General features: G+C 46.3%; 1 protein-coding gene across 1 annotated transcript in view; it reads right to left on the reverse strand.

Annotated features, from left to right (window-relative positions):
- The window catches only part of Arhgap10 (Rho GTPase activating protein 10), a 259759-nt gene that overhangs the window by 153033 nt on the left and 91573 nt on the right, over window positions 1-15153 (reverse strand). Inside the window, exons 5-7 of the mRNA XM_021220813.2 lie at window positions 13327-13428; window positions 7451-7561; window positions 6889-6993 (exon numbers count right to left, since the gene is read on the reverse strand). Of these exons, the coding sequence (XP_021076472.1) occupies window positions 6889-6993; window positions 7451-7561; window positions 13327-13428 (318 nt within the window). The remainder of the gene's footprint in view (window positions 1-6888; window positions 6994-7450; window positions 7562-13326; window positions 13429-15153) is intronic.

The raw sequence follows: 15153 nt of genomic DNA on the forward strand, positions 1-15153 counted from the left end.
GGGGGGGGGGACTTTTTTATGCCCTTTAGGAAAATACGGGGCAAGGCTAGGTGGTGGATACCTTTAATCCCAGCAGTTCAGATCTCTTAGTTTGAGGCCAGCCTGGTCTACAGAGAAAGTTCCAGGATATCCAGGGCTACACAAAGATACAGGGGCTACTCATTTGCATTCATTCATTCATTCGTTTGTTTGTTTATGTATTTATTTATTTACTATTTAATATAAATACATGTACAAGTACACACACACACACAATGCTACACAGAGAAACCCTGTCTAACAAATAAATACATACACTCATTCATACACTCACACACACACACACACACACACACACACACACACACGACTATAAAGAGGTCTGGTTCCCCTTCTTGTCCCCATCTGTGGCCTCTCCCATGTTTGTGTCTTCTTCCACTGATTTCACACTGGCATTATTCATTTTGGTGAGATTGCTCCCAAACCTCACTTCCTCCACAAATGTGTACAACAGATGTAGACCAAAGGCTTCACCCACGATCTCCGGCTGCTTAATGCTACTGCCCTCAATGTCCTTCAGGTGTCCAGCTAGCCAGCCGACCTCATGCCTGTAATTCTCTGAGCAGTTTCTCCTCCTCCTTTAGTGGGGAATCCCAGGCTGATCGACTCTCCCTGTCGCTGACCCAGAATGTTCTGTTTCTCTGAGGGAGCCCTGATGCTTTCGATGGAAGGAGGCATCTAACTCTGAACCAGGTACAGTGTGCTCACAGCTGCTGCTCCATCTCAGACTTCCGTGCAGGCAGACTTGGGCGACACACACACATACACACACAGGCACTCACATACACACTCACTCACGCATACTGTTTTATACACACTCACACTCTCACTGGTTAGCATACACATGTACAATGGAGCCACTATTGATGTACTATAAAAACCTGTGACTGCATACCAATAAGTTGACTTCTATTCCAGTTCCTGAGGTTTCCCTGTAGCCCATCCATTTTCCCCAGGTTTACCCACTCCTACTGAGAAGTCAAACTCCTATTACCATCAATGTATTTCCAGATTCACTCGACACGTTTGCACAAGTGAAGTGTGTGGCTCTCACACTCCAGCTCTTTTCTGCAGGCCACCTCCAGACCCCAGTTCTAACCCCACAGCCTCACACAGTGCTCGCGCTGCCTGGTGCCCACTTCCTCGTGCCTTTGCACTAGAATGAGCAGGAATATTTGTAAAATGTGCCATATTTCTTTATGTTAACTATGAGTTAGGGTAGAAATGTCAGGTTTCTAACATCAATTAATAGACTACCTACAACCTAGCAATTCTCGGTTCTAATCTTGAGGGACACTGGAAGACGTGCTTTAATCAGAAGGACGCTAGACTCAATACTGAATGTGGTCATAAACGGAATCAAATAGCTTCACATGGTGCCTGAGGTCAGAGGTATAGCTCAGGCTGTACAGTTTGCTTTGCCACACATGATGACTGTGGGTTTAATCAGCACTGCAAATCAAATAATAAATTAAACTGTGACAGGCAGTAAAACACCAGACAGTGCCTTTTTTTTGTTTTGTTTTGTTTTGTTTTGTTTTGTTTTGTTTTGTTTTGTTTTTCGAGACAGGGTTTCTTTGTATAGCCCTGGCTGTCCTGGAACTCACTTTGTAGACCAGGCTGGCCTTGAACTCAGAAATCCACCTGCCTCTGCCTCCCGAGTGCTGGGATTAAAGGCGTGCGCCACCATGCCGGGCCACAGTGCTTTAATACTCAGTAAAATAAAATAAAATAAGGCAGATGCTGGCTAGTGTCTTTTGATGCCAGGAGCACACAGACGGGAGCACACTGATGGGAGCACACCGATGGGAGCACACCGATGGGAGCGTGCTCCCCACCTCTTGTTTAGGAGCACTGTCAAGAAAACCAGCCTATGATAAGCCTTGCCTTACAGCCAGAGTCTACTGGGGCTCCAAGATGGAATTAATATGCCTTTAATCAGAATGTCTGGATCAGGCTGAGCCACCCTAAAGGAGGTGGGGGCATACTACCCGGGTGTTGGGGAGGATTAGGAGGTGTGGCCTTGCCTGAGAAAATGTGTCCCAGGGCTTTAAGGTTACAAAGCCTGATGCAGTTCTGAGCTCTGTACTCTTGGCTTTGTGCTTATAGTTCAGGATACAAACCCTCAGCTCTGCTGAGCTCCAGCTGCTATGCTTGCCACCTCTGCTCTGCCATCGGAGACACCAACTTTCAGGAACCCAATTAAGAGCCCAAATACGCTCTTTCTTCTATAAGTTACCTTGGTCATCATAATAGAACAGAAACTAAGACGCCCTCAAATAAGCCTTGGAAGGTGGGGGGGGGGGGGCAAAGCGGGGAGTCCAAGTGTCAACCACCCTAAATCAGTAAGGTTTATCCATCTCAGACTTGACGTCACTCAGAACAAAAGAAGGCAAGGCAGAGGGGACAGCACGAGAGGATTCCACCTTGTAAACAAACCAGAAAAGAACAGTCCCAAGACAGACAGATAGGCAGGCAGGCAGGCAGGTGGACGGACGGGCGGGCGGGCAGGCGGACCTCACTAAGACCTCATATCCTCTCAAGAGTTCTATACATATGGAGGAGGAGAGTAAGGAAAGCGTGGGCTGGCAGATCCAGGAGAGTCACTGATCAGGCCTTAATACTCCCAAAACACAGCAAATGGGAATCACTGGACCCATCAGACTCATGGAGTCAGAGGCAAGCTTGGAATTTGCCAATAATGCCAAATCCCAAGCTTACCATTAAGAACTTGTTTCCTACAAGTTTTTAGAGGGGGCAGACAGCCTTACCAGGGTGCTCCCCAAATCTGTACTTATTGATCCCAGATATACCAGGTGGGACCTATTTTCTAGCCCAGCATGAAATCTGAAATGGCAGAGCAGGTCTGTGAGCAAGCATGCACTGGAGGGTCTGAGAGGGAAGCGCCCTCCCTGCACCCCGGTGTCACAGAGGTCAGGACAGCTTCTGCTCACAGCGGACTAAGTCATTTACCACAGTAACAAGCACAGGGAAACGAGCCATTGTTATTCTTCTGTAGTTAAACAGGAGACCCACACTCTTAGCTACTGTCTCAGAGGTGTGTACCATCATCATCTGGAGACCCCACACTCTTAGCTACTGTCTCAGCTGTGTGTACCATCATCTGGAGACCCCACACTCTTAGCTACTGTCTCAGCTGTGTGTACCATCATCATCTGGAGACCCCACACTCTTACCTACTGTCCCAGCTGTGTGTACCATCATCATCTGGAGACCCCACACTCTTACCTACTTCCCAGCTGTGTGTATCATCATCTGGAGACTTCCTGATAATCCTGAAACCCCTCCTGCTTCCCCTGCCAGGACTTCTGGGATGGTATCCCAAAAGTGCAAAGTGAGCTTTCTAAACTATCCTTTAATTTTGATACAATTTCCTTTCCTCTGGGAAGAAACACTCTTTCTAAAAGCCACCTTGCTACTTTCTTGCTTTCTATTTATTACTCCAGATTACAGAAAAATGGGTAAAAAGCAAAGCTTGGGAAAGTCCAGCCATTTTTACAATAGAAAAGGCATAGCCAGATGGGGCTGGAAATAGCTTGCTTTCATTTTTAAATAAAATTACCTCTCTTCCTGAGTATAATTGTCATTTTAAATTTAATTATTTTACTGTAATAAAATTCTAAACAGTTGACAAAATTAACTATAATGTCATAAAGATATCTAACCTTAAAATTCAGTTATATCATTTCAGTGTGGCTGATATTAAAAAATAAAATATAACCAGGGTTTTCTTTCTGAAACGTGTGGCTTTATATAGTCAGTATCTGTCCTTACTTAAAAAAAAAAAAATCACAAGAGAATAAGATGAATATCCAAAAAAAAAGGAGTAAATGACAGTCCTTCCGAGGGAGAGCCTATGACATGTGGCTAAAGTGGGGAAGGTGGCTGAAAGCAGAGGCAAGGCAGGGGCGTGGGGCTCACACCCATGCTCCACAGCAGCAGCCGGGGGAGGCACGCACAACACACACACACACACACACACACACACGCACGCACGCACGCACGCACGCACGCACGCACGCACGCACATGCCCGCACAGTCCTGAAAAGGAAGATGAAGTAACAACTTCTGAATGAGCAGCACCCAAGAAGCCTCAGAGACCAAAATAAAACTGAGGGTGTTTATAAGGTAGCTAGAATGGGGGCACATTCCATTGTGAGGATTTGGGGCAATTCCTGATGAATACATATCTCTGGATTCCAAAATATATAGGAAAAAAAATGTTTCCTCTCCAGAAGTCCTTTCCCACTCTTACTCACAATAAAGAACGGGTGTTGCTGTCAGCCGCGCAAGCTCTCAGCTCACCACATATTACCAAGGCATTCTAAGTAGACGCATCTCCTCTCGGCAGGTTTTGCTCACCAATATCTCATGCCTCCACATGACTCGGCCCCACTGGAGTGAGTCCCTCTTTGCCACAGGTATAAAAGGATGTCTGTCCAGCAGGAAGGGATGTGAGGACGCTGACCAGAGCCCCAGGAGATGCTGGGTTCCTATGTCATCCCAGAGTTTGGGCTAAACTGAGAGGCGGTACTGTCACACAGGGCCTGTGATACAGGGTCTCGGGACAGGCTTAATGGCCTATGATATAACGGGAGGGAAGGCCTGAGAGAACATCGCATGTGGCTCGGGCTGCTCTCAAAATCACTGCATAGCCTTGAACTCCTGATCCTCCTGCCTCACCTCCCACTGGGATGACAAGCAAGAAACACCACACTGAGTATAAACACCCTCCACCTTGAAAGTCTTCATTGTTTTTAATGTGGGATTCTGTTCTCATTTTACACTAGTCCCATAATACATACATCAGGCCTAACTGGGGTTCTCTTCTGGTCAGCCCTGAGGTTGACAAATAAAGTCTTGTACAGCAATTCTCCGCCTGTGGGCCACCCCTCCGGGGGTCAAGTGGCCCTTTCACAGAGTTGCTTAAGACCATCAGAAAACACAGATACTGATCATAACAGTAGCAAAATTACAGTTATGGAATAGCAATGGAAACAATTTTAGGTTTCAGGTCACTACAATGTGAGGACCTGGGTATTAGCATTAGTAAATTTGAGAACCACTGGTCTAAGAAAAAAAAAAAGGTTAATTCTATAATTATGTACCAGTCGGGAATGGGGATCAGTCTATAATCTTCTCAATTAGTCTCTCTTCACAAGTTGTTATACAGCCTACAAGTTACTCTGAAAAATAACTCATTTCATTAAACTTTCTAGTGGGCTGAAGAAATGGCTCAGCGAACTGTCATGCAAATATAAAGATGTGAGTTTGAATTCCCTAGCACCTACATAAACGTCTAGTCCCATGTCTGTAACACTGTAGGAGCAGGGATCGAAGGATGGTGGGAGGGGTGAGACTGACCTCTGGAGCTTTCTAACCAACCAGCCCATACAATCAGTGAGCGCCGCATTCAATGAGCAACCGAGTCTCAGAAGAGCAGGCAGAGAGGAACTGAGAGAGACGGAAGTGGGCAACCTCTGGCCTGCACATAAACCACACGTACAGAAAAAGTAAGTCCACTACCTTCGGAACGATGTTGAAGTGGACTGGAACACACAGATATGCACATCTGTTTTAAGTTCTATCTACCTAACGTCTAAATGATAGCACAAAGACCGCCTCCACACTTGCATGTTCTAGATGTGCTGTATGAGAGGTTGTCCCACTGGGCTTCTAACACAGCTGTTCTCCAAGGACACCTAAAGGCCAGCCTGGTCTACAAAGTGAGTTCCAGGACAGCCAGGGCTATACAGANTGAGTTCCAGGACAGCCAGGGCTATACAGAGAAACCCTGTCTCAAAAAAAAAAAAAAAAAAAAAAAAAAAAAAAAAAAAAAAAAAAAAAAAAAAGGAAAAGAAAAAGAAAGGAGGTCTGACCTGGAAAAACCAACTCTTACCTATTTTTTTGTTTTACTTTTCTATCTTTAACTTTTTTGAGTGCACATATGAATGAAGCATGTAGGGTGTGTGTGTGTGTGTGTGTGTGTGTGTGTGTGTGTGTGTGTGTGTTTGTGTGTGTTTGTGTTTGTGTATGTGTGTGTGTTGGGGGTGTGTTGGGATGTGTTGGGGTGTGTTGGTGTGTATGTGTTGGTGTGTGTGTTTGTGTGTATATGTGTTGGTGTATGTGTGTGTGTGTGTTGGTGTGGGGGGGGGGAGTCCCCACCTTGCTTGAGGCATGTCTCTAGTTGTTAGTGTTGCACTCACAGGCCAACTAAGCCCCTGAGAGTCCTCTTCTCCTCCCCTGAGATTAGGGCACAGTCTGCCAATTGGCTTTGCATGGGTCCTGGGATTTGAACTCAGACTCCCAGGGTCACATGCCAAGCACTTTACCCACTGAGCCATCTCAGTCTAAAGCAATCGTAGTAGGAATCCCCAAACGTCATTTTCCAACATGAGGTTGAACAAAGAACAGCAAGGAAAACATGGCAGCGTGGACACAGATATATCAGAGAGCATGCCCAAAATGTAGGGACGGAGAAATTCCATAAGCCAGTCTGGGAATGAAAACCATGACTGATGGTCAAAGTCAGGAAGGCCAGGTGGAAGGCCAGGATAGCGGGTTGTTACACAACAACTCAGTTAACATAACCAAGATTACGCCCAAGAATTTGCCCCAGAGAGCCAAGGAAGGGCCTCCAAAGAGCAAAATTCCTGGAACCTCATCAGCTACAGAGCCATGTGTTACACCAAAGTTGACCACTAGATGGCAACACATCCCCACTTTCTCAGTATACCAGCCTGGTCTTAAAAGATTTTGAGACCAGAGTAGAAAAAGAGCTGCACCCCAAACATCTTTTAAATACCAGAAGGCTTTCATTTCCTTACATTCTGAATGTTGATTTGTAGTTCCATCTTGTAGTGATTGAAGTCTTTGGAAAGCTCATGGCCTTGATGATAGAAAGTGAACATTCCCTGAAAGAAGGACAGCATCTACGACAAAGGAGAGGAGCCGTTAGTGCATGCAAGGAAAGAAGGAAGGAAGGCCTGCATCAAAACCACCATCTGGAGTACCACCTTCTGGAGCACCACCATTCGGAGCACCCAACCACCTCCCTGTCTGTCACTCCACTGAAATAAAGTAGTTCCAAAGAAGTCACTAGAAATTAAATAACTGTAAGTAGGTGGCCTGTACAGAAAATTATGAACAAATTGTGAGTTCAAATTCCCTAGCACCCACATAAAGGTCTATCTCCATGCCTGTAGCATGTGGGACAGGGCTCACAGTACAGCGGGGGCTGTGCCCCTTACTGGGGTGGGGAGGAGGCTGTGCCAACAGGGCCTCCAATGGTTTAGATGCTTCCCTAGACTTTCCCTAGCTGTGTCCACCCTTGACAACCTGTGAGGTCTCCCTTAGTGTTTCCACAGCAATGAGTGTCCTGCTACTCACAGGCTCCACAAACTCGAACTTCTTCCTTTCTTGGATTTCCTGGAGCTTGCACACATATTCAAGTGAGAGTTCGTAGAAATGCTGCCGGTTCTGCTCCACTTGGAGATCGGCCTGCATTAAAACAAGCACTGTTAGTTGACCCCATGGAAGGAAACTATCAAACTGGAGGTCAACGGCCTGGTGCTGGCCGTGGTGCGGGGTTTTTATAAACTTATGTTACAACTCATGTCTTACTCTTTGCTATTCTCCTGCCACAGCAGGACAGAGCCATTGCTACAAGGACATACAGAAAAGGCTAAAATGATTCTTCCCAAACTCTAGAGAAGAGCTTGATGACCCCCAAAGACTGAAGATTAAGGAACACACTTCTTCCTGGAATAGTCAAAAGCCCCATCAATAACACCTGAGCGCATACACACACACACACACACACACACACACACACACGAGCACGCGCCACACACAGGTGCACACACACTACACACAATGAAATATAACAAAAGGGGACAAAACATATTGGGTAACATGAACAGCTATAATGCCAGCACTTGGGAAGCTAAGGCAGGAGGACATGTCCAGGGCTAGCCCGGACTACACAGCAAGATCGTGGCTTTAAAAAGAAAAGGAAGCAGATCCTGGCATGCTACACATGGATGGACTCTTAGGCTCTCAGATGAAAGGCAATGCACGTCAGACATAAAAAGAGAAACTCCTACACATGAGCGAGCTAAGACAGACAAGCAGAATGACAGAAGCAAGGACGGTAGGACTGGAAGCCCAGGAGAAGTCACGGCTTCACAGGTCAGGGCTTCTGCTTGGGTAGGCACAAAGAAGGTCTGAAGACTGGTGGCAATGGCTACACAGCCAAGTAAAGCATTAAGTCAATGCCCGCGCAATATTCAAATGGCTAAAATAAACTGGAAGATAAATGTTTTCCAACACATTTTCAGAAGTTTATAAAAACCAGTCTAGTATTTGTCTGGTACTTAATTAAAAGTCATTGAGTAAAATAAAGTTTAAATGTAAAGTTAGCAAAGTAAGAGTTTCTACCTAAAAACCATGACTGTTTGTGTCTCATTATTCACCAACAGTATAACCCAATGCCAAACCCTGAAACCATGCTAAACACATGCTAAACAGTCAACAGCTGAAAGCAGTGCTTGGCTCACGCTACCCTCGTGAGGCCTGACTACACGCAGAGCGCAGAGTCATGCCTCGCGTGTCCTCGGTATGACTTGCCCCCATGAGGCCATCACTACGTGCAGAGCACAGAGTCATGCCTCGCGTGTCCTCGGTATGACTTGCCCTCCTGAGGGCTGACTACGCACATAGCGCAGTCATGCCTCATATGTCCTCGGTATGACTTGCCCTCACTCTGCTGGGCACCTCGCATCTGAATGCCCTGAACAGCCAGAGCTGCTGACCCCTCCACTTTGTGACTCACTCTCTGGATTCCCTAGCTCACAGAGAGCTTGCCACAATATTCTAATTGTACACAGGAGCACAGAACGACTCCTTGTACCTGCCCAAGTCTACAGTGCACTAACTTTTCCCGACATGTTATGATTTGGCTAGAGACTACATATGCCCTGCAAAGCCTGGCCTCTGACTCGCCATTCTTGGGGTGGTGGAATCTTCAAGAAACAAGGCCTTGCTCCAGGGTTACCTGTCATAGAGGCACTACTGTTGGAGGGATTAAGATCTCATGGAAGTGGATGAATCCCCACAAGACTACACTGTGTTAAGAAGTCTGGCACCTCCCCTGAATCTCTTACACAAACACTGTCACATGAAGCACATGACCACAGAGATGACCCCATCAAAGCCAAGCAGAAGCCAGTGTCATACTCTCAGCTCTCCAGAACTATGAGCTAAATCTGTTTTGTTTATAAACTATCCATCCATGTGCGTTTTATAACAGTACAAAATGAAGTTGCACACACAGTAAGCAAAAGCTGTGTTAATTAATTAATAACTGTATTATAATCCAATTGTAGTTCTATACATACAGAAGACAGGAGATCAGTCTCACACAATACTATTAAAAAAAATTATTTCTTTAGTGATATTCAAACTGAAATAGTATCCTTTGTCTACTGTGGGGAAACAAGCATTAAAAACCAAGAGGAATGTAATCTTCTCCCATAGCCAGTATGTTTTCTGGACACATACAGCCAGAGGCTGTCCAGAACTCAAGAATGTGGATGGTGGACGGAGGTGAAGGCCCTTGTGTCTGAGACCCACAGGGCAGGAGCAGCAGCTTCGAGGAGAAATACAAAAGTGACCAACACCAGGCACGCTGCAACAGCCCTACTCTCCTCTTAACAAGTGGGGAGAATGGCTTACATGTCTTTCTGTGCCCCTGCCCAGCGTCATCCTCAGAAGAAACCTTTATTAACCTCTTGAGCAAAAGTCAATTCACTGAAGATCGGCCACACAACAGCTCACAAAGGCAATAAGCACCCAGAACCAAACCTCCTCCTCCATAAGTCTCTGCTCCCTTTAAGGTGTACATGCTTAAAAGAGAGCTGTTTCAAGTGGGCGTCCGTACGACTGTGAAGAGTAGAGAGAGCAAGACAGAAACGAAACTGGAAGCACCGTCCGTCTTCAGCGCCTCTTCAAGCTCATGACTTGCAGTTTAGTCATCTCTGGGACTGATGACACTGTCAAAGCCATAACTCACTGTGCACACATCCCGTTTGTGGTTCTCACTCTGACGGGCACTATTCTAGGCAGAAGGGATAGGGGACTGAACTGTAGCCTTCAGAGGGCGTACGGTCACGGAAGGGAGCCATGTAACACTGCCTAGGAGGAGTAAGAACAATGAGCCAGAGGAGGGGGTTGTGTGGGCAGAGGGCTGGAAGGAGCTTGGTCTGATATGCACTGTAATGCTAAATACTGGCCCTGGCTGCCTCCGGGATGAGGAGGTCCTGATGTTCACCGAGTCCTTGCTCCTTTATCTGCTGGGCAGGAGAGATGGGTTCCGGGGGCTTGGGGTGTGAGGAGAGGACCACAGGGGAGATGAAGATGCTGTGGGGTAAGGGATCATGAGAACTCACCAAGAGAGCCGGCCAATCAGAGTGAGAGCAGCCCTGGCAGATGTGGCAAGTCATATCCCAGGGTTACTGGCAGGGAAGTAGTCTTAACAATAAATAGCATAGGTTCTTGAGTAGTGTCTGCCCCGCTCTGGTGCTTTAAAGGCTTATGATAAATATAAAGGCTGTGTGTCTTTCATCTGGGAACTGAGTTATCAAAAGTAGGGTAGAAACCCCCAATTGAGATTAATTATTACCATAACACACGTGACCTGAGTAGAAGCTATCTGAAGGAGACAGACACGTGGCTCTGAGTTAGGACATAGTAGGCTGGAGTTAGGGAATGTCTCCGTGGTAAAGGGTGCAAGCCCCAGAAAGAAATGGGCTTACTCTGAGCAGGGTGTGTAATACATGACACGTGGGGTCCTGGGCCCTGGGCAGGTGTGCAGTGCATGGCACATGGGGCCCTGGCCAGGTGTGCAGTTCATGGCACATGGGGTCCTGGGCAGGTGTGCAGTGCATGACACGTGGGGTCCTGGGCAGGTGTGCAGTGCATGGCACACGGGGTCCTGGGCAGGTGTGCAGTGCATGACACGAGGGGTCCTGGGCCCTGGACAGGTATGCAGTGCATGGCACACGGGGCCCTGGGCAGGTGTACAGTGCATGGCACATGGGGTCCTGGGCAGGTGTGCAGTGCATGACACGTGGGGTCCTGGGCAGGTGTGCAATGCATGGCACACGGGGTTCTGGGCCCTGTGGCTTCTGAAGTCACCATCTCCAGGGCTTTCAAAGTGGAATGAGAAGGGGCAACATGCTGGTAGAAGGAGGTGGAGTGTGGGGGCCGAGGACGCCTCCTGCATTTTACATGAGAAACATTGAGAGCAAGATGTCTAATTAGAGCGATGTGGAGGTGGGAATTAGTTTGAGGCATAAAAATCCTCTCTGAAGTAATTGAAAGTGAGAATGGAGATAATGGAGAAGAGGAGTGAAGACAGCAGTAGACCAGAAAATCGGCAGCTGCCCTTGCAGAGCAGATGGAGGCGTGCACTGCAGAGCTTCCTGCAGAGAATGCCACAGACTGGGGTGGGTCTGGTGGCATGACCGCTGCAGGGCTTCCTGCAGAGAGTGCCACAGACTGAGGCAACAGACGGGAGCATCAGGTAGACACGCATGGCGTCTGACAGCAGCAAGGACAGAGCCTTACACCTCAAGCACAGTAGCGAGGCAGAATCAATACAAAAGCTATCTTCTCTTTATAAACTATGAAATATCATCCAAACATCAAAGGTATAATAAACACAAAAGGAAATATCACTTGTAGATGTCAGACAACAATGTGTCACTCGTGGAGTCCGTCAGAAAAGCATACCAGCTTGATTTTCTACTACTGTCCTCTGGATAATATGTCAACAAATACATACTCTGTAGAACATCATGCCCAGGTTCGTTTGTGTTTAAGAACAAGCAAATGGACAGAAGGCAGTTTTATGCTTTTGTTGAGAAATCATAATCCTATGTGGCACATCACATTATTGCTGATAAAACTTCTGTTCGCTAAAACAGAACGCTCAAGAGATGGCTGAGTGTTTAAGGTATAAAACACTCAGTATCGAATATTGAGGTATGGATGTCTTCAGTAGCTGAGGGGAAATGGAGAGTGTATATATGACATATATACTTCATACTTCATATTTGTGTGATGTGTGAGTGTGTGCGCTCTCAACAATAAAGAGCTATTTCTTCAGAAAAAGGAGTGCATGCTGCTCTTAGGTAAGTCTTGCTCCCAGCACTCTTGGCCAGGCAGTTCACACCAACAGTAACTCCAGGTCCAGAGGCCCCGACACTCCTCTGGCCTCTGTGGGCACTGGCGCTCACGTGTACATATGTCCACGTACACCAGCATTGATGTGTACAGATTCCCCCATATATACATATATACATATATATATATATATATATATATATNTGTGTGTGTGTGTGTGTGTGTGTGTGTGTGTGTGTGTATAATTTTTTAAAAGTAAAAGAGATCTTTTAAAAGCCTATTATAAATAACTGAAGTTACTAGTCAAGCCTAGGAAAGGGAGGAAGAAAAGTCAAAAAATTTAGAAAAACCTGGGAAGCTGAGGTAAGATATCAATTCCTTTCTGCTTACATACTGATTAAAGAAAAAGAAGAAAAAGCAAACTGGGTCTATTAACAGCAGTTGAACAAATCCACTTTCCAACAGGATGCACTTCCCAACAGGATGCTCCCTGGCTCTCTGAGACTAATGGTGTTCTCACATATATGAAACAGAGTGTGAGCTCATACAGTTCACATACAGTCAATTCATCAAGACAACCTGAAAGCCAAGAACAGGCCTATCTGTGTCTACTGAGTGGAAAGTATGTGGGGTTTGTTTGTTTGGGGTTTTTTTGTTATGTTTTTTTAAGTTTCCAAGACAGCATTTTTCTGTGTAGCCCTGGCTGTCCTGGAATCCACTGTGTAGACCAGGCTGGCGGTGAACTCACAGAGCTGTGCCTGCCTCTGCCTCATGAGTGCTGGGATTAGAGGCGTGCGCCACTGTGCCCTGTATGTGATGTGTCCTCTCTAACACTAACATCGCTCCTGTTAGCCTTGGAGCCTAACATCCACTCTTATGAACCACACGTAATCATACTGTAAGACCTCCATCGCTGCCCCGTCTTACAGAACCCTCCGAATTCACTGCACAATCTGCTTTTTCCTGTGCCGACATAATCTCAGGTGAAAAGTTCTCACAGGTAAAGCACATTTTTAAAAGGGGCGCACTGTGTATTTTTTAATTTCAAAAGCAAGCCAACGAGAACCTGTCAAGAATACCTCCTGCAGGTGTGAGTCCTTCTTCCTGGCTGACAGCGTCAAGTGCTTATCGATTAGACTGTAATTCTTTTCCGTCTCTTTGTCAAACTTCTTTTTTTCTTCCTACAAATCAAAACCAGACAATGGTGATTACACATAATACACATAAATAACATGTACAGTTAACTTACCAGAGGATAACAATATGAAAAATGTCTAAAATAAAGCAAGGGGCACGAATCATGGCGGAGCTTCTGAGACAGTGCCACCTCTGAGTCAGCACAGGACCAGGAGAACATTCTCCTTGCGGTGCTGTGCACCCCTGAGGTTTTCCCAACCCTTTATGACACTCAACTCTTCATCTTCGTTTGAGTTGAGAGGTAAGGATACGTCAATCTTCTCTCACAGGAAGAAAAACAGAAAAGGCTGAGCATAAAAGACAAACTTTCAGCTGGGTGGTGGTGGCACAAACCTTTAATCCCAGCTCTGGGAGGCAGAGACAGGTGGATCTCTGAGTTCCAGGCCAGCCTGGTCCATACAATGAGTCCCAAGATAACCAGGCCTACACACAGAAACCCTGTCTTGTGGGAAAGCGGCAGGGGTGGGGTTGAGGTATAAATAAATAAAAGCTTTTTCTGGACTCTGCTACAAGTTGAAATTCATTTTAACCTCAGTACATTTGGCCATATTTTTGATCATAACAATCCTAAGACATCTCAAGGAAGTCATCAGAGTCCAGTTTGAATATACAATGCTCCACCCAGAACTACTCGAGTTCCAACCCTGACACAGATGCATAGAGCATTGAACAGAAGCCACAATTGGTCAACTGACCCCCAACACACACTGACACTGGCATCTGCTGGTTTGCTTAGCTCACACCCTTCTCCAGCACCACCTGAAGCTAGACTCTGCTTTGCTTCTGCAGTGAAGCCATTGAGAAAACAAGCGTCCCAGCTTCTGCGGGTCGAGATGACAGAGAAGCCGCTGCTCGGCTAGGTACACTCATTTAGATACAAACATTTTTAGCCTCATGAGAACACACTACGCCCTTGGATAGTAAAAGCATGTCCATCAACGTCCCGGTCCCCACTCTTCTTCGCTACATCACAAGCACATCCCCTTCCTTATTGTCTAGGTTTCCTAAGTCAGCGAGAGTGAACTACCACAGCCTTTTCTCACAGGAGTTTGTTTTTTGTGTGTCCTGGCATTCGTATCCCCACTGCACATGACAGGCTGTAGGTTCTGAGGACAGGACAACTTCTTCCTTGTCATGTAAGACCACAAATGAATCCCCACATTGATGAAGATGAGACCTGGGAATTGGTGCTCTCTTTCAATTATGCTCCAATTCCAGTTCCAAAATTGAAAAGCTTAAAAACAAAAAGGTGGGGTAGAAATGGTCCTCCTCCAGAGAGACCAGCTTCATTTCCAGTGCCTCAAAAAAAGCTGTGGCTCCAGGCCTGGGAAATCGGAGTCCTCCTTTGTTGTCTGTGAGTACTGTGTATGAAACACAGACATACACACAAGCAAAACACCCGTATGTAAAAAATAAAATGGCAAATAAATAGTCTCCCAAAATCCATGACAAGGAGAACCTAATTAGTTTTCCTCAGAATGGTCTGGGGTTGTCTTGTACTGACCCATCCGTAGACAGCCCACAGTCCGTGGTGGGCGAGCCACAAAGCACTGGTCAGGTAGCTTTCCTTCAGCTTCGGACTTGTCAGTCTCCCACTGATACAGAAGCGCTTTCTTTGTCTTCATGACCGTGGCAGTTCTCAGCATCTCTGTGCATGTACATCTATTACAAGTAGAGTTCACAGCATCTCTGCGTGTACATCTATTACA

The sequence above is a fragment of the Mus pahari genome, chromosome 20 (assembly GCF_900095145.1).
Source record: "Mus pahari chromosome 20, PAHARI_EIJ_v1.1, whole genome shotgun sequence".
NCBI lineage: Eukaryota > Metazoa > Chordata > Mammalia > Rodentia > Muridae > Mus > Mus pahari.